Consider the following 23,674-nt stretch of genomic DNA (forward strand, 5'->3'; position numbering starts at 1 on the left):
CTCTGGGAACTTAAATTCATCTAGAATTCATGCCATCTTATGTTGACATTTAACAGAAATGTTTTACTTGGAAAAACACAAATTGTTTGTTTTTGCAGTGAATAGCCCCTATATTTAGAGAATTGATGTATCGTCGGTACCTTGCTTCAGAGCTACTACACAACATAAACTGTATAGGTTCAGCAATCCCAAAAATTAGGTGGATGAGATATACAAGAGTTTCTCAAAACCCAAAGTTTAATGGCATACTGTGAATTTATAGCAGTCCCACTGTCCAATAAATATATTGAAAAACTCTTACATACATTCTTGAATTGACTGGGATTTCAATTCCTAATTTGTATTTTTAGTGAATAACAAGGATTTAGCTTTCTTAAAGTTTTAATTTTCTTGAAATTTCAATCAAAAATGTTTCTCAGTTCAGTCCTCAACATGCAGAAGCTGTCATCACAAAATGTATTCCACAGCATGTAAACAGCTCCAAAAGAGATTTGAATCTTAGGACTTAGACAACTGTGAAACACTTAATAAAGACTTTTCTTAACAGCACATATACTTTTTTTCAGCAACATCAAATTTTTAAGGTACATTTTAATGAAAAGCTTTTCTAAAACAACAAACTCATGATTTCATTTTCTGGAAGCCAAACTTATCTGCACCAGCTGAGATATTCTAAATATTTAAAACAATCCTATCTACTCTTTCCTAATAAATTGGTTGAACATTTAATATCTGTTGAGGCTGGGTATCTGTAGGCCACTTTCTCAAGAATGCCCCACAGTCTTCACTTCACAACACAATAAATGTTTAAAGCATTGTTAAGTTCTTGCCCCAAATTTGGTTGTGCTTAACAGTATTCCTCTCCTTATCCTCTTTCAGCAAGGCTTAACCAAGGAGTCTTGGGCTACATCTGTCACATACCAGTTACAGCCCTGTAGTCTTGAGTTACCTCTGAATTAGTCAACACAGATACTGCTTGGTAACTTTGCCAAGGGATTCACTGCAGACTGTGAAAATATGCCACAGAAAAAGAGCTAAGTCTTTGAATGGAGCATTCTGCAAGTTCACATACCAGAGAGCCTAAAGCCACAAAGAATGCTGTGGCAAAATACTCTTATTTACCTACCTCCAGGCTCAGCCTTTCTGTTATGATATTCTAACATTGTATCTGTGATAGATTCTTACTTCTTTCACTGGGTTCTCCCAAATAAACAAATGCTTTCTTTATCTTATTTACACTTCCTTGAATTTGCAATTTCCTTTGTATAACGATGAATTTTAGTTAAGCTTCCCTCCCATTTTCTCCTACTTGTAATATCTTTAGATTAAACTTTTTCAGAATCCAATTTTCTCAGACAGCTAAATTCAGTAAACTAACTACAACACTTAACTAAGTTTCAGCATCTCACAGCAAAATTACCTTCAATTATTTCCTTTCTGGAAGTACATATTTTTGATAGCATCTATTGTAAGTGAAGAGACAACTGGCTGGAATTCAGTTGAACAACTTAAACCTTCTTGTTGACAAAATTTAATTTCCTTTACTGTGTACACCATGAGAAAAAGATACTGCAGAAGTAAAGACCTCATAATTTCCTTTTTTGCTTTGCCCACCAGATGTAGCTGCATGTTTTATCTGCTGAATTTGAGTTCTTACATCCGCCATCACGGGAAAAGTATCTATCTGCTAACTTTTTGGATTGCTTCCAATAAGAAAATATATTTATTTTCTCAGGCTCCTGAATGAAATGTGGTTTCCATGGGGCTTTTGTGGAAAAACAGCAGCTTCATGCTGAAAACTAAAATTGCTACAGATGGTCTACATATTCCTGTAACAGCTATGGGGCCATCCCACTTCACCAATATTATTAGCATGATTACTGCACATGCTTTACCTGTGGTCAAGGTGGCTGAAGTCTTGCAAATTCAGCTCTCTGGTATCTTGTGTCAGATAAATCGTATCAACATCCTGTTAAAAATACATAACCAAGTACATCTTTTACAGAACTGAAGTGGGGTTTGTTTTTTTGGGGTTTTTTTGTCAAGCACTATGGATTTACCTATTCTTGCATCATTACTACAGGTAGCTGAAAAGAGCTTCAGAACAAGAGGAGCACTTACCCACTGTACTTCTTCTCTGTAGGGAAATCCAAGCCAGTCACAAACACAAGCATACATCTGTGAAAAGCCTCCTACAAACAACCCAAGAGATTATTTAACATAGCAGTCAAACAAGCAAAGAAATGTACATCTAAAAAGACATTTTAATACTTAAAGATCCAGTTTTTCAAAACTCACTCTCTTTTTCTCTCAGAAGACTGTCCATTGTGCTTATGAAAGGAACTGAGACTATCCTATCGTCACTTGGTAAGTTGCAAGAAAGCTTAATATAGTGCCTTCACCTACCAATCAGAGGTCTGCTTCATACTAATTACACCTTAAAACTAATTACACCTTTACAAGCTTCTGCCAGAAATAGAATTAAACTTCCTGACACTGCAATTCCAGCCCTTTTATACTTGAGCATTTAAATTCATTCTCACCACAAGGTCCAAGTTCTGCCACTGTCTGACTGTCCCACAGGGCCTGGAGATTAGCCAGTCTTTCTGAAGGCTCCATAGTTACTTTTTTCATAATCCTCCTAGACAGAAAAGAGGGGAAAAACATCATTCATGGCTTTGAAAGTATTTTTAAACACATAAAGCTTTTTTATTTTATGAGCATTTTTAAGTGAGTGTATAGGAAGTACTACCATTTTTAATATAACTCACTTTCCTACTAAAAGGCACACACATCATTATGCAGCACAACAGGAGTAACATTTATTCATTCTTTCTTTCTTTCTTTTGATTAACCCTGTGACTACTGGAGCAGCTAAACCCTTTCGTTGTACAGGATCACTCCATCTAAAGAGATTTGTGGCCCTCATCTGACACCAGGATGCCCAAAACAGGGAAGAGACATGGTATTAATGGTTACCCTGAAACCACTGCTATATTTACACTGCTTTTATGCAGAAATAGCACCATGGTGCAAAGAGTTGAGCAGTTCCATGTGGCCTCTAGGCTGCACTCTTGATATCCAGCTCCAATCGTTTGGTAGAGGTTTCCTTCCCTAGACAGACAAGAAATACAATATACCTCTTCTTGCCTTTAAATAAAATTATCTGCTTTTTTGAACAGCAAGACTTCCTCATAAACCACAGAGTTTATGAGGGGTCTAAGGGTGTGGGAGTGGAGTACCAGAGAATCAACAAGCAATAATAACTGTAGAAACTGCTTCCCCCCTTTCTTGCCTGACCTGGTCCTCTAACCTCTACACAACTCCAATGCCTTCATTTTGGAAAACTCTGCCATCTGAGGGGAGAGCAAGAAATTTGGTTTCTTTTCTGGGAAGAAAGCACTCCATGCAGCTACCCAAACTGGCCCAGCAATGGTTCCTAAGAAAGCCCACAGAAAACATATAGAGAGCTCAAGGCCTTCATAAACAACTAGAGAAACAAACAGTCTTGCAACCTTTTATTCTTTTTGTCTGCATTTCTCACACTATTGTTGAGGTTTTAGAGCAACCCTCTATATAGTTCACAAATATTCAGTTGTATTCATGTTCTTTGAAAGGAGAACTCAATCTCCACTAAGGCAGTTAGCAACACTGCCTCAGAGGAAAATTGGAAGTTGAAAAAAAAAAAACAAACCACGAAAACAAGAAAAAGGAACTGCCAACCAAAGTGTATGAACTTGTTTCCTACTCCACCTACAGGAAAGGTGAATAATAAAGACATGCACCCAAAATAAAACATGTAAGTTTAGCCTAACCATTAACATCTGTGCACATGGTGTCTGTTACTAAAGTTCGCTTATAAAAATCAACATGTCTGGGAAAACTCGTTTCCACAGCCCATTTTTGTTAATAATGCTGAAAAACAGGAGCTGAAAAGAATATAGTAGAGCTGCATGAGAAAATGGAGAAACTACTGAGAATGGTTGCAAGATGATAGAATCCAGAGACACAGATAAGAGAGAAAACCAAAGCCACAAATAAAGCAACGAAAAGCCAGAAAAGGAGACAAATAATTCAAGGAGTAAGTTAAACCATGGAAAGTATATGACAAGACTGCCCAGGGCTCAGTTTTGAAGAACAAGGCTCACAATCATGAGCATTGTTTTACAAACACTGAAGTCCCTCCTCTCCCAACTCAGATTTTACTTCTGGTGGTAAAAAAATAAAACAGAAAAGGGAGCCAGTTACAACAAAAAAGACAGAACCCAAGCTATACCTGAGGCTCTAGAGGCAACAAGGTAAAATAAAAACTTAAGACCTCAAATAACTGCATCTCCCCTTCAAACCTAAGGCTTTAATGACCCTACAGGATCACACAGTCTACCTATGCTCTACACTGTCTCCTGGTTCTCCCACACACCTGGACAAAAGCTTTGTGCTTGTGGATATGATTCTTGTATCCTCAGTGCATTTCGGGGATCAGAGTGGGAAGACCAGCAGACAAAAAGGGGTGGCTTGTCACCATTTCCATACAATCTGTTCCCAGTAGAGGTGTCCTAAAGGATACTTACACTGGTGAGAGTCCAGGGAATATCTTCCTGAGGCAGGTCCCGATGTGTGCCAGCACTTCGTTCACATCCTCTGAGGATGCCATCTTCATGGAGATGCTGCATTTCTCAGTTTCCATAATCAACTACAAATAAAAGTGCAAGAGGCTGAGAAGGGTATCATATAATTCATGTTGATGAATTAAACAGAAAAGCATTTTGAATGCCAGCTGAATGCTCGTAGGAATCTGTTTTTCTTTAAGTCATGACACAGCAATGCTCCAGGTAAAGCTTCTGAAAATTGTTCTTGAATGTACAAGACCCTCGTACTCAAACCTTGTTTTTCCTTTGCCCTGCTTCCCACGGGAATACAATTTTCAAAGGATCTTGACCTCAGCTGACACTTTGAAAACCAAGAACTTTTCACAGCATTGTCCTCTTTTGAAACATGTCCCAGAACACCAGGAGAAGCAAGCACAGCCTGACAGGAAACTATTGAATGAGCAGGGTGCCTGTTTCCTCCGGCAAAAAGTAAAAGTCTTTAATGGTTGTGATCCTCTGGAAAAGCTCTAATGCTTTGTTCCGTGCTGCTTAAGAAAATGCTGTGGTGCTGTGCTGTCTCAGTGCAGATGAAGCAATAACTCAGCCAGCATGACTGTCCTGCTGTCTGGGGGATACGTGTTTAGGAGAGGGGGATAAATAAAGCCTTTTGCAATGCGCCTCTCTTAGATACTGAGCGTTCAGAACCAAATCAGATTAGGGTATGAGTGACACATCAGCTCTGCTGCTGATTTCAGCTGCATCACAGGAAGCAGTGTGACGCTTCTGCTGGCTCCAGTGTGAATAGTTAGCACAGCCCAAGTCATCATCTCTTTCAGATGAGAAGCTGTGCAGGCACAGTGAGAAGGCAACATTAGGAATAAATAAGTGAAGACGGACAGCAGGAGAGGGCACTCCATGCAGTATGATACAGGGGATTGCTTCTTATTGAAGCTGGTTTCCGGGCTCTCTTGGTCCCAAATTCATGTCTAGGGTCACCACCATGATAATCCTAGAAGAGGCTGTATTACCTCTAAAGCACACAGACCATTCACATCTTTTACCATCAATTCCTTTCTGAGCCTGTTGCCACCACTCCCTGATGACGAATGAGTGGGCAACTTATCACAGTTTTTCATCATCACCAATATTAGCACAACATTTCCTTATATTAATCTGCCCATTTGTTCACTTATCTTAGAGTAGGAGGCTCTTCGTGGCTCTCTGCAAGATGCCTAGCACAAAACTACACCCTTCTGATATCACAGCTATAATATGCGGTTTGCAGGAAAACTGCAGCAAAACCATTTGCTCCACAAGAAATAATCTAGGATTCTCTCTCTGCAGTTGTAAGCCTCACACAATTAAAACACAAATGAATGTAAACTTGAAAAACCTTAGGAAATATTTTAGGGAAAGTGTATGCTCATTGAGGCTGCTGAAAATCTCTTGTAACTGCTGCTACCAAAGCGATCGTCTATGCCTCCAGGAATAATCAGAAGTAGTTACCTGGCATTTTAGTACCTTCAAGAAAAAAAAAAGCCACAAAAACTTAGAATTCAGTAAATGTCTCCCCATTAAAACATCTGGACCTTTTTTCCCCCTCCTTTAAGGAAAGCTTCAAAAGACAGGTTAAAAAAATGACATGTTAATACAATGAGAGCTTTTCAGAGTTCAAAGTATCTCAGGCACTCCTATTCTTAAAAAGCTCTTTAAAAGCCAAACACACATGAAACACATGAAGACTTTGATACAATTGAACTGTCAAATCTTGTCAACATGCTCATCTTATGAATTAAAAATGCTCTAATGGCATTCTTCTTTTCAGCACCTTCTCTTTGACATTTATTTTTTTGGGCACGTAACTTGCTGTCAAATACATTTTGTGTTGTACACAGTAAAGGCATGAAGAATAGTTGAAAGCAAAGCATTTCTGCCTGCAATGTAGGCAGTAGCTTTTGGCTTCCCCATAAAGATATTTCCCCACAGAAGCCACAGCAGCTTGAGTGGTGATGACTGCAAACCAGCCACCATTGCTTTATCAGCTCTGAGAAAAAGGTCCACTTATGATACAAATGGAAACTTGTACCATACTTGTACCAATCTATTTCTTATCGTTATTCCAAGCGCACAAAACATTCCTAAAACTGATTCTTTAAATTCTTATTGTTATTTTTAAGACTTTAGACCAGCATGAATACAAGAATACAAATGCACAGTGTTCTCAGTGGAAGGGGACACCTGCATGTTAGAGCATTACCTCCTCGACTGGAACAGATTAAGCAGTATCTTTTATCTAAAATACACTCACCTGACCTGGTTTACTGGAAGTTACTCCTTGGATTTCCAAGTAGCTGAAAGTTAGTTCTAACTGTAGTTAGAAAAGAAAACACCACATTAGTGCAAACATCATCTTATTTTAAAGAGCACTTACACTTCTCAATGAGGTTAAGAAAACCTTGAGCAGGCTACTGATATTTGATATAAGTTTCTGTAATTGACACTAAATATTTGTTAATACCTGAACACATTTTTCATTAAAAAAGTATTTACATTTGCTTGGGGTTTAAATGGTTATTAGAGGTTACAGAAATACCACACTGGACATTTTAATGCAACCTATAAGCATATAAGCTTATAATCAATTTTATGGAAAAGTTTTACTATAAAAAGCATCATTAATACAATACCCTACTGATGTGTACACTTATGACTGATCAATCATTTATTACAATCCTTACAGCTTAGCAATTACCCTTTCATTAGGTTACATTGATCACAGATGTGAAAAATTTTACTGCAAAGAAGCTGAAGGGACATGTACACACTATATATATTAAAATAAATAAATAAATAAATAAATAATACAGATATCTATATAGTGTGTACAAGCTTTAGCTTGTCTAAAAGTCTGAGAGGAAGTGATACATAAGCTTTGTCTGAGTGGTTTATTTGGATTTATTTTGGTCAGACTAGGCAGGGAAGAACATACTGAATCCAAATGGAAGCTTAGAAGGCAGCAAGGAATTCTTCTCCAAGGACAAATCCAGAGCTACAGGGAGTGTGCTAAGATCTGAATTCACAATTATGTAGACAATCATCTTGACAGCCAAGATATACAGAAAGAAACAAACCTCTTGCACTGAATTGTAACTATTGTAAAGACAATAGCTTGTTTCCTTTTAGTTATCATTGAAACCATTGCAATTGAGCACTCTGTCTGAACTACACGAAGTTTCCTGTACTTTATCTTATCCTAGGCTCACAGTCAGGGTGCTCCCAGACTAACTGGCAAGCACCACACTATTCTATTCCTGCATTTGTGAAAAAGTCAACCCTGAATGACGACTGGGGTGCTCAGAACCCAGACACAGCTAACAAGACTCCCTCCTTGTAAAGGCTGGAACAGCACATTGGAAAGTCAGGAACAGAGACACCAGGTTCCAATCATCAAAATGCTTTCCAGAAAACTTTTGTTATTACTGTCTCTATGTTCTTTGTTGCCTATTTTCTGAATCCTCATCCCTCCAGTTGCCCTCATGCTTTGGCAGCATCAGAAGATTTATGCACCCCTCCCACTTGTGTGCAAAGTTCACCTGCCAAAAGCCTTTCTTAGTGAACAAACTTTTACTCTGAAGTTTTTGGGGACTTTGAGCGCTTCATTTCACACATCCTGCTGCAGGGGTAGCATCAACAGCAAACAGGCATTTTCAGGGGTGCCATCACATCTGGTCACAAAGGCAGTGAGCAGAGGGAACTGAAGTAGGAGAGGCAGAACCAGCACAAGCCTCTTCTCAGGGCTCACACCAAAACCTTGCATTTTCCCAAGTGCAAGGCATCCATTTCTCCTCAGGGCTTTACTTCTAAGCTAGGGTTGGCAATCTTTTGTGATGATATGGCCCTGTGCAGTTGACTTAGGGCAGAAAGAAAAACAAAAAAGGGAAAAAACAAACCCATCAAAAAAATCTATAGTAGCTATTCTTGGCTACTGGGTTAAGCAGGACTACACATACAAAAGAGAAAAGTTGTCTTTTTTCCCAGTACTAATTAAATATATCTTTACCAAAATCACAATGACATTGTAGGGAGGGAGTTTCTGTGATTGAAATCCTTCATATTTTGGAAATTATTTACCATCAAGTATGTGCAAACACCTATATACATATACGTATACACATCAAAAATATTTGAAAAGTGGACACAGATCCAGACTCAATAATTTAGTCTGCAAATCCCTTTGCCTAGAATTAACAAATATCAGGAAACATGGCACTATCTCTACAGTTGATCTTTGGTTCATTTATCTAGTTAAAAAATATGAATTTATAGTCCTTCCTTTGCAGTAAAAATGCAAAACACACTCTAAAAATCATCTATCTCAAACTAAGAAATAATTTTTACAAGGTTTTAAAAGGCATAATCTCATTTATTACCCAAAATTATATGTTCTTTAAATCCTCGTAAAAAGCTATGCATGCCTCTTATTTAGGAGCCTTTCACTTACCCAGTTAATTTTCATAGTTTTCAAGTTTTTCAACCAAAACTTAATATAAGTTGCACTAGAAATACATTCACAAATCTGAATTACATTCCGACAAATATTTTATATGCTTATTTGTGGGCTGGATGACACAAACATTTACTGATGTTGCAATTACATTTTATATAGACTGCAGCAAGAATTAGGAGGCTTTAAGGACTGTCCTTCCTTCCCATTCAGTCCATCTTAATTAGAGAGAATTAACTTACTGGACCAGAGTGTGAAGTTAGAGGTGGCCACTGTAATATCTTTGCTCTAAGGACAACAGTGTGAGTTGGTACTGTAGCTAACAACATTAATTCTTACTAACTTTGATCCTTGTTTAGTAAATACATCTCAACAGCATTGTTTAAGCAAAGGTAAAGCTTGGAATTGAATGCAGCAGTAACAGTTACTCAGAAATGGCCATCTCTAGGCACACTCAATTTTGTTAGAGGTCCCCAGAGAAATCATGTGTCATTGCTGAATGTGCTCAGCTGTCTTTGCAGGAGTTACTGCCTGAGAGTTATATGGAAGTTCTTGGGCTCAGAAACCTTCTGAGCAGCTACTGAAAACACTATAGACATTAGAAAATTTACTAAGTTTCACTAACCCTGCTAGAAATGCATTTTCAACTATCCTAATAATTTTTCAGACATAAAAAGTTTAATTTTTACATAAATCATAAGCACAGCTTCTCATCATCTTCCTTCTACTGGCTATCACCAAAATTACATTTCTACTAGTATAAAATACACATTTTAGATTATACTAAAAACAAAACCATTTTTCTACTATGCAAATCAATTGAATGACTTCTGAGAATTGTCTGAAACACCCAACTAAACATACATGAGTTATCACTTAGTACACCAAGCCTCAGCCTCCAAGAGCTTTTGGATGACTTATAATGGCTTTGCTATTTTTTAAAAAGGTCACAATTACTACCTATCACATTGCCATTGCACTGATGTCTGAGCTGTTCATGAACTGGATCTATCTTTCCAAGCAAACAGTCACCAAATCCTGTCTTAAAAAGCCCTGGTCGAAAATTGCAAACCAAGACAACCAACTGGAGACATCCATGATGCAGGGACAGGGTGATCCACTGAGGAAAATAAATATCAGCAGAAATTCAAGCTGCAGTTCATCCTACCTGTCAGTCAGCCTCTTCAAATTATAGCTGGATGGTCACATTTACCACTGAACATAACTGAAAACTTGGCAGCAATAGTTCCATTTACGGATTCTGGTATTTCTATAAAGTATATATACAGATATATATATATACACACTTAAACACACACATCAAATACAACAAAATGGGACATGTGCCAAATTCCCATTCATTGATTCCAAGCTGGACAAGAGACGTTCTTCCACATCAGTCATTTTTATTCATGTGGAAAACATTTTTCTCTTCTACAACATTCATTACAAATTGTCACAGGCACAGAAAAAATAATTCACCGGCACTGGCGAGGCAAGTTGCCAAACTGCTTTTCAAAATGAACAGCAAAAATCATTAGAAAACAGCAGAATTTAATAAAACCCAACCATTTCTGCCTCCAAATCAAATATAATCCTATTTGACACTACAAACACTAGAGGGAACAATGCCATCAGCTTGTTTGCACATAAACTGTCCTTCCATAAAATTCATCAGGCTCCTCTCACAGTTCTTCAAGTTGGAGTTTACAACACAACTCTTCAGCCAACTGCGTTTCTAGAAGTTAAAATTCCTCTGAAAAAGTGTGTGTGGGTGCATATACATATATATGTACTGAAAAATTTATTTAAGGCATATGCTAATAGAAGCATCATTCTAACTCAAGACCATGCAACACACCACTCCTCAATTATCTTTTTTTTTTAACAGATGTACAAGTATAACTAAAATATGCTAAATTTTTGCTACTCAGTTTATGTAACCTTCATCTGTTACCCCAGAGTATTTATAGAAACACAGTGATTTTACCTTGGTGGGAATTCGAGATGTTAAAAGGAATGCCCGACATGATGCCAACACCTATGGAAAAAATAAAAAAGAACAGAATTTGTAAGAAACAATATTATAAAAGATTCCTTTCCAGGAAAATCCTGAAACCAGAGGGAAAAAGCCTCTAGCAGAGTTAGTGTAGGTTCCCTCTGCTGTCAAACACTGAAGGAAGCAAAACTGGGAACAGATCCAGCAGAACACACTGAAGAGACTGCTGCAATCTGATCAGCTGTAAGCTAGTTAGCACAGCAGTGAACTGAAGAAATCTATTTAACCCATCTCTCAAGATGATAAAACAGAAATCTTAGTGACATTTTAAAAAGAAGTAAGGATGAGAAGTCCTGCCAGGAATATAGGATGTATTTAAATGTAAAAAAAATATACACTATTATCATTATATTATTAGCAATATAAGCCACTGTAAGCAAACGGGAGTTTTGGACACATTGGGGCACTTCTAGAATAAGAATACAAAGATTTCTCATTCATTGCACCTGAATTGCTTCTCCAGCAAAGGCAATTTAAAATTAGACTAGTGAGACCAGTGACTCTGGGGAGAAAGCACAACAAAACCAATATTTTGGAAGCTACTGCTAATCAAAATGTAATGATTCTACATTGTATCACTCCAATCTCCAGCAGCACATCCCACTCACAGATTTTATGCCTTGCAAAAGGAATGACTCATCTTGCAAAACTACAGTAGTGTTTGTTGATCTACCCACGGAATTATCTGCTGTTGGCTGCATCTTTTTCCAGATTAAAAAGAGAAAAAAAAGATGGAAAGAAACTCTACTCAAGCACCTGCATCAAAATCCCAGAGCACGTGCAGAGCTTTTCACACAGCTAGAACCTCCTGAACTCAGCCCTACTCGGCATCCACGATCAAGTGATCAGGTTGACACAAAACATGTTCCTCACTTGGAGAGGAAGAAACAGGCTGAGAATGCACCCAGCACCCAACTCTGAACACGGTTTGAACACTTCAGGGACTGGATTTCAGCTTCAGCTCCTCAGCTGAATATCATCTTGCTAAATCCTAAGAGCACCAGCGCTGTACCAGTGCTGGATGCTTGCGGATTGTTTCAGGGTTGACATGGTTAGACCCAGTGCTCTGGTGTAGAGCTAAAGTGCTGCAGAACAACCCGTGCCTCCTGTAAGGCTCAGCCCTTCAGTGAGGCCCCCTTATGACAGGCTGGCCCTGTCACACAAAGCTGCTTCATTTCCTTGCCCATGCATAGGGAGAGACAGACAGCCTCTCGTGCTCCCCTCCCAGCTACACCTAGTCCAAGCATCCTTCCACAGCCCAGCACGGAGAGAAGGGAAGGGCCTACCCAAGGGCTTTTTCCTCTGCTCACTCACAGTTTCCCCAGCCTAGCAGCAGTAATAAAACCTTGATCTTTTCCCTCCTCAGGGCAGCCACACACAGTAGGTGCACACCACTCTCCAGGACCCCCTGGGTAACATCACACCCATGCTCACAAAATTACTTCCCTATCAGTAGGAGTGTCACTCTGACTTTTGAGCCCATGCACAAACTGCCCATGTCTGAAGAGGGGTAGGTGATCAGGCATCCTCTTTGCACTGGCATCATCAAAAAAACCTCTCCAGTGTCACAGGCAGAGTAGTTTCTCAAATGCCCAAGTGAGACAGTCAGGGGAAAGGAAGCTTTCTGAAAAACTGCTTTCCATCTTTACCTTCTAGGTAATGGCCAACAGCATGAGAGATATGAGTGCCCTGTGTATGTCACACCACAGTGGGACAGTTCTTTACAGGAGAATCATGTCACAGTCTTTCTATAAAATATTTGCTTGCATATATGGGTTCAAGCTACTTTATAAGCCTAGAAAGGGTCGATTTAACATGACTACATCACACATGAGCAGTCCAAACAACAAAGTTAAATGTAAACCAGGTAAACAGGAGGTCCTAACAAAATTATGTTGGAAAACAATGTTCCAGTAGAGCCCATGGCAGTGTATATTCTTGTGACAGACATACCAATAATCCCAAAGTGATTTTTCTAAATCCAACAGAGCTGAAAAACCCACTTACCTTAAGATGCATTTATGCACAAACAAAAGGCCTGCTGTATAATGATAGTCCCCACTCAGCAGGTAAAGGGCTACTCTTGAGCAATTAGATGGTACAAAAAAGAAAAAAGACCTTGAAGTTTCTAATCCAGTAACACAAATTTCTACAGTTTTCACAGCTAAGACTCTCACAAACAAGTAAGAGTTTGATTTTTACATAAAATCAGTTGAAGAGAAGGTTAATTATTACTGCAAAATTAATGGCCCATCTTGACAACAGCAGGACAAGATTTATTATTTTTTTAAAACTTTTTTTACAATGGCAAAATGGGCTAAGAAGAGGCTTGCCATTTATTTTAGCTGTTAAAAACTTCAAGTACACATCATGACCCTTGAAAGGATCCACTTTAGTTTGCTGCTTTCTGATTGTTTCTTTCTAATATTTTCAAAATTTTACTGTGACATCTGCATTTAAAATGTTTTTGCCCATGTTTAGCAACAGGGTAGCCTGTACCCCAATTCAACCCAAGACTTTCTGGATGAGCTGTGAAACATGAATGGTTCGTTTTCAATGACTTCCTTCTCCTTGATAAGGCTGCAGTGCATAAACAAATAACGGCTCTTAGGATGTGGCGCACCCATGTCTTTGTCAATTGGATTCTCCATGGTTGTTAGTACTTGCAAGGGCAACAGAACATTTAGTTCTACTCCAAAACACGAATGACTCTTGTCCCTCCCTTGAGAAATGTGATGCTGGTGCCAAAGGCAGAGGCACTGGAGGTGTTTTCACACTGCTAGTTAAAGCCCCCTTTTAAGAAACAAGTTATTTTTGTGCAGGAAGAGCCAGGTGTCTGTGCATTCCTCTGACAAGAATAATGACTGTGTGTGCGATTGCACAATTGTCTAGGGCTTTCAGAAGCAATCAGGAGTGCTGTTTTTCATGAACAGGCAGATTCTAGATTTCCTGGGGTTTTCTGATTTCTTCATACAAAGAAACTAAAAAGCAGAAGCAGCCACCCTTACTCTCAAGGAATCCTCAGGCATTTTACCAAGGTTCTGCCACCTTGAGCAAAGAAGTGTCATGGTCAAAGTGCAGAGACTCAGAGCAGCAGACACCCTAACTCCAGGGATAACCTGGAACAAAGAGCTCCTTGGCTCACAACGTGTCAGGAATGTCAGTTGGGCACGGTGCATAATCCACCTTATCATCTGATAACAAAATGATCTCACTTGTTCAGCTTAATGCGTCACAACCCCACTCCTACTCAACCGTTTTGTTTGGTCACCAGTAAGATCCCATCCTAAGATAAACACATGCAGGGTGAAGAAAGAGGCTCAGGAGTTAATTCATGCTTTGACACACCCATAAGCCAAAAGGTTTGTGAGCGACTCATGTGAAGACAGCAAGCACATCCAGGTAACTTTTATACAGAGTACACAAACTGGCTGCTACTCCATGGGAAGGACAATAAAAGAGAATTATATTTAGTTAACAGCAGTTTTGGTCTGTGTTCCTACTCGGCCTTCTTTTAAGCATAAAATAGGATTATGGTTTGAATTTTAAATGACTCCTACTCACACATACATACGCAAGTTGATGATTTCTTAATGTTTTTATCATTCCAAATTCTTTAACACTCCCTACGCTGCTCAGAATGTACATGAAAATTCAGAAACAGTCACCAAAAACATATCCTACAAATTATTATCTCCAGAGACTCATGGCCTGCAAGTTCCATCTTCTGTTTACCAGAATACACAACATGTTCCAGTAAATAACATAGATCTTCCCCAAGCATATCAATGTAACATGTATACAGATGCACTTTGGTATTTATTGTCAAACCCTAGCCTTATTACCCACTTTAGCACTGCAGGTTAAATTAACAGGGCAGCACTGGGTTAACCCAGCCATCCCACCTGGCAGTCACTCTTGGGAAGATCACTAGAGAAACACAGCTCTGTGCTAATTGCATCTACTTTGCCAGACAAACCGGAGCAACTAAAGCTGCCTTATCTATACTGAAAGCAGTTTCAAATCCATATGGAAATGAAAATCTTCTGAAAAACACCACTACCCTTTTTTTAATGCTCAGGAATAAGGAGTTCTAGAAAACACAGTGAGCATATTTGGACTTTGTGGCTAGATATGAAACAAAATGAAACCACCTCAGCATTTCATGGGCCTGGGAAGTTGCATGATGCTCCCACCACTCACCACCACAGATGTTTTGAAACTTCCTTCTGCATAAATCTCAAAATAAAGATGATTAACCAAATATTTTTCCCTTGCTGGGAACTGATTGACAGAGATACTTTAAAAAAAAATCCCAAAATTAAAAACAACAATCAACATTGTACTTTTTTGATCAACTGTTGCAATTTTACTTCTTAAAATGTACTCTCTGTACCATTCCTTCCATATAGCTTCTTTAGCCCCCAGCATCTGCCATTTTGTCAGCCTCAAAGTTGATTCAGTCTCTTCCACCACAATTTACTTGAGGAAATAAGCATTTGTAACAAGTTTTCTTATTTCTTATCACATTCTTATGATAGCCATCATCTTGAGAATGCCTTGAATCCAGAAGACAGTAATCTTTCTGTATATACCATAGTTATACCATCCCCATTTTTCTCATTATTCATTGCCATCATTATCCAAAACATCATCATTTTAAAGTTTCCACCTCTATTACTTCCTTTATGATTTCTCCCATAAGCTTTCCATTGCTACCGCTGACTCGATATCTAATGCACACACAATAATGTGAGGTAAAGTAGCAGCACTAATACAGTTTTTGCTTTGTTAAAACATGGATGAATCAATACATGTTAGAGCATCCAGCCTCCCTCAGTCCCTATAGGATCGACCGCTCACTTCCCGGGTTGCACGCCTGATGTTGTAAATGCTGCATCCTGAAGCAACTGCAGTTCGATTAGATAAAAGGCCCCTTTCAGCACCATGTTAGAGATATTAGAGTTGGGTTTGAGAGAGGCACTTCCTGCTGAAAGCACTGAGCCTCTCTACACAAAGAGGCTAGCTGACATCCTGGAGGGCTTTTTGGAGGGCTGATTAGCTCAGGGACAGCAGGAACATGTATGCAGCATCATCTGAAATGGTGGCATCGCTTGGCACATGGTGGGTTGCTCTACCAAGCACTGATATCAGCAAAAAAGCCCAGCTCAGCCCCAATCTGAGGGCTTGCAGCACCACCACCTTCACCCACACAGCCCTCACCATTGAATTTGACTCTGATCATTTGGTCTTGAACACTTTTGAAGCTCCATCTACGATAAAACCAATGACAGACCTTATTCACTCCTATTCCAAATGTCTCCTTATTTTCACACCAATACTAAAGCAGACCTTTGCTGCTGAAGAAATACTATTAGGAAAGGGCTAGTGCATTTCAGTTCACACACAAAAAACAGTTTTTCTCTCCCTGAGTTGACCCTTAGCCAAGTTGAACACATTCCCAGGCTCGCCTAAGTCGCTGGTGCCTGTGTGGCCAGCCAAACACCAGAACACAGAAAGGGGAGCTGCTGATTGCATCAGTACAATTCTTTCCTGCCCAAGACAGGGGCAAGCTCTGCAGCACAAGTAGCTACCTCAGCCATCCCCATGAAGGGCTGCTCTGCTGCATGTTTCTCTGTTATCATTCCTCAAGTCAATCACTGCTTCCTCAGCAAGGTCCCCTTACTGGAGCCATGGACAGAGCATGAGCCTGCCTGCCACGGGAATGCTGGGCAGATCATAGCTTTCCACTGACCCTTACAGCCACCACACTACTTTAACAATTCAAGCCTGCTTTGAGTCACCAATTTCTGTGTTTTCTGGATGACAGAGGATGGTATGGGGAACAATTTTTAGCTGGGTTTTATTTTTGTTGTTGTTTTGGAGGTTTTGTTGCTTTAGTTTGGGTTTTTTGTTTTGTTTTGTTTTATGTGTGCTCAGATATCAGAAGAGATGCCAATAAATCTGTTGTGTTTAGAGAAGAGAAGCACCTTTCACATTACTGCAAGGAATAAGACAGGGGACACCACAAGATGGCACAACGGAGTGCTTCACACACGTTTCCCTTTCAGCCCAAGTCAGAGGACCCATTAACAGAAATGTTTATCTAGCTTCTGGAAAGTTGTTCACATTGCAGAGCAATTTCTACTTCAGAGGCAAACAAATCCTGCCTAGAAGACAGGTAAGAAAAAAGTATCCTTGTTTTACAATTAATAACAACTAAGGCATGGACACTGAAATATTGGCCTAAAACAAAAAGGAAAGATGAAATGGTAAACCTTGGAAGAGAAGTTTAGAGTGAAAGGGTCCTAATTCTGATGTTTGAGAAGAAACAACATAGCTTGGAAGTTTATCAGCAAATTAAGACAAAATTTCCAGACTTAACTAAATTCATTCCAACACCTCTAGCAACACTACCACCTACCAGCAGTGTCCTAGCCCTGTGAACTGCTTATTAAAGACACGTGAATCAAATTGTGTTTCTTTATAACCTGTGAAGCACGAAGAAACATGAACAGTTGCTATAACCTTGTCTGCAATGAGCAAACAATCCAGCTACTTTAGTAAAGGTGGGATTTCAGAAGAAACTGAGACATGCTCACCTTTGATCAGACATCACCTCTGGCAGCAATAGGACCCATGGATACTCCAACTGCCAAGCCCTGGCACTGAAGTACAGTAATTTCACGATTACAAGCCGCACTGACTATAAGCCGCATTGCCAGGTGTTGGCAACATTTCGTTCTTTGTCCATACAAAAGCCACACTTGATTATAAGCCACTCTGTCGTTCGCAGCAAGGACCTACGTGCAACAAAGTTGCCAAATAGTAACAGACTAGCAGGATCGCAGAGTTTACTGGGTCGGCTCGCGCCGTGTGGGCACGGGGCTGCCGACGGGCCAGGTGGCCCAGCTCGGCACTGCCGCTTGGCTCACTCGCCCCGGCCCCGCTCGCCCCAGCCCAGCGCTGCCCCGCGGTGGCAGGCAGGGATGGAGCACCCCCGCTCCCGTGGCAGTGGCGACAGGGGATGATGGAGCCCACCAGCACCCACGGTGGCGGTGGCAGGCGGGGGCGGAGCCTGCCTGCTCCTGCGGCGGCACGTGGGGGTGGAAGCCCCCCACTTCTCCCCCGGGCCGCAGGGATGGCAGTATGGAGCCCCGCCTCCCTCCCACCCCATGCTGCCGGCACTGAGCTGTCCCCACCCGCCGCGCAACAGAGTAACCAATTTGTAACAATTGCGAAATGCTGGGTTTTACTGGCAGGTGCTCGGCTCAGTACCCTGGTTGGCACTACCGGGGTTTGAAATTTCAGAAAATTTTTCACATATTAGCCGCTCCTGAGTGTAAGTCGCATTTCCGGGGTGGGAGTAAAATTTTAGTCAAAGTGGTGCGGTTTATAATCGTGATGTTTGGGATGTGGTCACCAGTGGTGCAGACTGGGACTGTCCTGATTTACAGATTCTACATTCAAAAGTTTTGTATCTTAGGCTATTAACCACCGAGTTGCTTGTGGAGGGGCAGCCACCTACAGCCTGTATGTACAGGGCTCCCTTGCTCTAGCAACCAATCATGGAACAGAGTTTCATGGCATTGTGAGAGATGTCCGACACAGAGCACTGAAGGCAACACAATCCCCTGCAGGCTGCAAAGCTTCCTTGTCATCCTGCTCACCACCACACAATTCTCAGCCACAAAAAACCATAATGTTGTAAAACACTAAATACCAGAAGACCCACCTACCATGTTATTTAAGTCTGCTCTGAGCCATAAAAATAGGAATCAGCAGCTGCGTTTTAACAATTCAAAGTCCCCTCCATGGCACTGGACACAGCCAGGGTTGATCCCAGCCAAGGTAAAGGAGGGGAGCAGGCTCAACCACATCCTTCACTTTTAACTCATCTCTGAGGGGTAATCACGGGCTTTCGTTCTCTGTACCTACATTATACAAAAATAGGTCACTAGCACATTAGTGTTAATATACCTTTATTTCACTTTTTTTCCTACTTTTTTGCTTCCCATTACACAGATTCAGTGCTGAAATTCAGGTTACAATGTGCCTCAGCAGGATACCTTCCCCAAGTACTCGCCTTTCACAATGTTCTAGACCCCAAATAGTTAGTTAAAAAGTGGGTTGAAAACATTCTGTCAACTTATAATTCAAAACTCTGGGCTCCAGCATTTTCTGTGCAACAATTTTTTACACTCTTACTACTTCACTCCATCACAAAAAGATTGTACTGGGACACTTTAGAAAAAACCCTCCCATTACCTGTCCATGGTGTCCATAAACAACATAAGGAAAGTCCATACACCTTCCCTCTCCCTACACAGCTGCTTTCTGTGTTTATGCACAGCAGTTAAAACTGGAAGTATTTTGGTGTGCTGCAAATGACGCTGTTTCTATGCAGAAGTAGCTGGAAATAGATTTTGCTATTAACAGTGCTTTTATTCTTATCTTCTTTAATTTCATCACTTAGAAATGCCAGATTAAACATTTTGCAGTGATCCTTAGTGATGGGATTGCTCTCTTTCTAAGCGTGTCACAGCAGCCATAATGAAGAACTTTAAAGACCAGGAAACAAAACAAAAACTTCAGGTTCAGAGGAAATGCAATTTGATCTACAACAGAAGTACAGTAGTTTCACGAATACAAGCCGCACGGATTATAAGCCGCACCCCCGGTGCCTCGACAATGTTGCTGTCTTTGTCAATAGATAAGCCGCACCCCGAATATTAGCCGCACTTTCGTTCGTCGCGAGAATCCGTGCGCAGCTTTCACAAATTGGCCAATTAGTAAGAGGATCGCGGCATAGCGGGCTTTACTGGCTCGGGGCGGGGTCAGGAAGGCTCGGCCCGCTCATGGTTGCCGACAGGGCCGGGTGGCCCAGTTCAGCGCCACGGCTCGGCGGGGCTGGCCGGGTGGTGCTGCCGCCGCCGCCGGGCTCGCTGGCCCCCCTCTCCCGTCAGCACCGCCCCGCTGCCGCGTTCGCTCGCCCGGCTGGCAGGGCTGCCGCCGCCGGGCTCGCCGTCCGCCCCGCTGCCGCTTTCGCTCGCCCCGCGCCGCGCCTCGCGAGCGGCGCGCCCGCCCCGCGGCGCTTTCGCGGCTCGCGGCGGCGCTTTCGCGGCTCGCGGCTCGCGGCGGCGCTTTCGCGGCTCGCGGCTCGCGGCTCGCGGCGGCGCTTTCGCGGCTCGCGGCGGCGCTTTCGCGGCTCGCGGCTCGCGGCGGCGCTTTCGCGGCTCGCGGCTCGCGGCGGCGCTTTCGCGGCTCGCGGCTCGCGGCGGCGCTTTCGCTCGCCGGGCGGCGCTTTCGCGAGCGCCGCTTTCGCTCGCCCCGCCGGCAGGGCTGCCGCCGCCGCCACCAGGCTCGCCGGCCGCCCCCTCCCGTCTGCACCGCCGCCGCGTTTCCTCGCCCTGGTCGGCACTGCAGGCCCCCGCACCGCCGGGCTCCCCCACGCTGCTGGCCCCGATTATGCTGGGCTTCCCCCGCTGCCAGGCAGCCCCACCCGCCGGCCTTCCTGCTTCTGCCATGCTCCCCTCCACTGCTAGCCCCAGTTCTCCCGGGCTCCCCCGCCCTGCTGGCTCAGGCTCTGCCGCCCCCCTGCCCCGCCCTGCTGGCTCAGGCTCTGCCGCCCGCCCCCCACACTGCTGGCCCCGCCTCTGCCAGGCTTTCCCACCTCTGCCGGGGCCGGCCGGGCTCCAGCTTGGCTTGGGGCTGCCGCGGGCTCTCACTTCCGTGTTGGCAGCTTTTAGAATTTTGTTAATGTATTAGCCGCCCCGGAATATTAGCCGCACTTCCGGGTTTCCACCAAAATTTTGGTCAAATTGGTGCGGCTTGTATTCGTGAAATTACTGTATTTTAGAAGAAATCCTTCTACAGACATTCCTATTTGCTTTTAGCTACCAACAATTAAATAAAGATTCAATTGTCGAAGTGCAATGTGCTTAACTACATTTAATATTCAAATAAATTAAATAAGCACAGTAGAAGTTTTCCTCAATAGCCACTACCATAAACCACAGTTTCAAAAAAAATTGACCTTGGATAGTCCCAAGAGCTAAGGGTCAGAGAAAGACACCAGTTCAATAAATCTGTAGGATTAAGTATTTTGTGCACTCTCCATGGCATACACAAATTGAAACACAAACACAAACCACTGGACAGAGGATCATAAAAAGCCCCAAGCCAGGGCAGCTCTTTCCCAAAGAAACCACTGGGTGCAAAACAAAACCCTCTTCACCACTAGGTCCAGAGGAGATGGAAGATTTCTCCTCTACACTACTACAGGAGCCTCATTGCTGTCCTCAGGTGCACTCTTGATCTCCTTTTCTTCCTCTTGCTTCCCCACAGTACCCCTTTTCCATCTCTATCATCTGTAAAGTACGAAGTACCCGCTGGAACTAACACAACTGTGACAGCCACTTCATCCCCAATCACCTGAGCTGCACTGCTCTTTATATACTTTGATATCTTAAGACCATCAATCTTTCAAGAGAGGGATGGTGCTTGAGTGCTGAAACCAGCTACTCGGTCATTTAAAATCCTTAAAACCCACCACTATACTCACAGCCCCAAAACTCAGGTATTTTGTTATATTGTTTTACATTTTATATGACCTCTTTTACACCTACTGTATTTCTAATGGGTCACATTTCTCCTCTGCTAAATAAATCTTTTCTTTCAGAGTTTAAAACACCTTTGAGAAATGGCAAAAAAGGAGTAAACTACTTCCCTGTTCCCACTCAAGAATATGGGGCTGAAAGGGACTTCCCTTGCCCACTGCCATCCCTACATGAAACAGGCAGTGAAAGGGAGACACCTTCCATCACGTAGCTTTCTCACATACTTTATTTAAGTGGTGGGAGATGAAGATAGCTGGGGCGTCCCCTGATGGCTTACCCAGGGCCAATGAGTAGCTTACCCACCCGATGAGTAGCTACCCTCTCCTGGAGAAAACTCACAATAGGTTCATGTGCTTTACTCTTACAGCCAGGGCAGCTAAATAACTGAGGTGTGAACAGTGTTCCCACTTTCTTGTCATGCAGGTGCATGATGCTGGATGCATTTCCTTCTTAGGAAATGAAATGCATCAATGCAGACAAAATCCCCTCCCTGCTCCTACTCTGTATCTAACAGGCAGGAAACCCAGCAACCAGGCCAGCTTCAAGCAGTGACGCAGCCGATTGTATCTGGCATCCCCTTAGACAGAAATTCAGGAATTGCCACATTCCAGAAAAGCAATTTTGCCTCCAACATGCTGCAAATAAACACCTGGCAGTCTCCCCTACTCTCCAAACACACACTATTTTGTATACCTAGGAAGTAGAGGCTGCATGAGCTGGGCAAAAATCACTAAGTAACCACTGAGGGACGGATATTTTTCTTTCCACTGATTTTTAAAAGTCTTATTATGTAAATTATCTAATGTTGTTGACTATTAAAAATGAATATGCTCCTATTCAATAAAAAAACATTTTCATAATTTTTTGGTTATGCGAAGATTCTTGAGTGTATCACACTGACATGGCCTCTTACTTATGCAGCTTTTTATAGAGTATATTAACCTGGAAAAATGCATGTGATAACAAAACATCCCCATTTGTCTGAGAGCATCAATTTCTAACAACCAAATGGAAAACAAAGTCAGAAACCATGCTGAAAAAAGAAGGAAATTACAATTCACTGACTGCAAAAACCAATAAATGATTCTGCTCTTCAAACTTAAGAGTTAAGTATAACAACTGCTGCAACCTGGTACCCAACACTCTTTAATACACAAGAGATTTCAATAGTTTTAAAACAACCTGTGCCTCTGAAAATTTGGGAGAAAAAAAAAAGAGCTTGCCTCCCCAGAAAGCCTTCACAAGATTCTGATCCAGAAGTCTTCTAAGTCAAACTCAGAACAGTTTTTGCACTGATCCATGGGCTTTATGCTACTTAACAATTGCTCATTTCATAACACAAGAGTCTTAGGGAGAAGAAGAGATCTTATTAAAAGGTTACAGTAATTTCACGACTATAAGGCGCACCCTTTTGACTAAAATTTTCCCCGGAACCCGGAAGTGCGCCTTATAGTCCGGTGCGCCTTCTATAATGTACAAAGTTGCGACATTTGCCACCCGGGAAGCGTCAGCCGTGAGGGGAGCCAGCAGTGCCACGGCAGCCGGCTGGAGGCGGTCCTGGGGGCCAATGGTTGCCGGGTTGAGGCAGGGCCTCGGCCAGCAACCACGCGGGGGGAGCTGGGGGCGGCTGCAAAAAAAAAGTGCGCCTTATAGTCCGGTGCGCCTTATCTGATCTGCAAAGTTGCGAATTTTGCCAACTCCCGGGGGGTGCGCCTTATAGTCCGGTGCGCCTTATAGTCGTGAAATTACTGTACTTCACTACCGTTTCTAAGTTGTGAACTTACAATTCACTCTTGCTTGTCAGAGTGAGCTACAGAAGTGTAGAGTGAACTAGATCTTCTTGGGCTTTACAATTTTGTCTAGACTAATGATTTAGAAACTCTTCCATTTGTGGACTATCTTA

The 23,674-nt window shown here is 42.0% G+C and overlaps 1 protein-coding gene across 1 annotated transcript in view; it reads right to left on the reverse strand.

Moving 5' to 3' along the window:
- The window catches only part of CARMIL1 (capping protein regulator and myosin 1 linker 1), a 192,017-nt gene that overhangs the window by 102,322 nt on the left and 66,021 nt on the right, over positions 1-23,674 (reverse strand). The window contains exons 3-8 of the mRNA XM_033053339.1: positions 11,084-11,134; positions 6,898-6,957; positions 4,572-4,693; positions 2,544-2,641; positions 2,122-2,192; positions 1,896-1,969 (exon numbers count right to left, since the gene is read on the reverse strand). Of these exons, the coding sequence (XP_032909230.1) occupies positions 1,896-1,969; positions 2,122-2,192; positions 2,544-2,641; positions 4,572-4,693; positions 6,898-6,957; positions 11,084-11,134 (476 nt within the window). The remainder of the gene's footprint in view (positions 1-1,895; positions 1,970-2,121; positions 2,193-2,543; positions 2,642-4,571; positions 4,694-6,897; positions 6,958-11,083; positions 11,135-23,674) is intronic.

The sequence above is a fragment of the Catharus ustulatus genome, chromosome 1, assembly GCF_009819885.2.
Source record: "Catharus ustulatus isolate bCatUst1 chromosome 1, bCatUst1.pri.v2, whole genome shotgun sequence".
In the NCBI taxonomy this organism is placed as follows: Eukaryota; Metazoa; Chordata; class Aves; order Passeriformes; family Turdidae; genus Catharus; species Catharus ustulatus.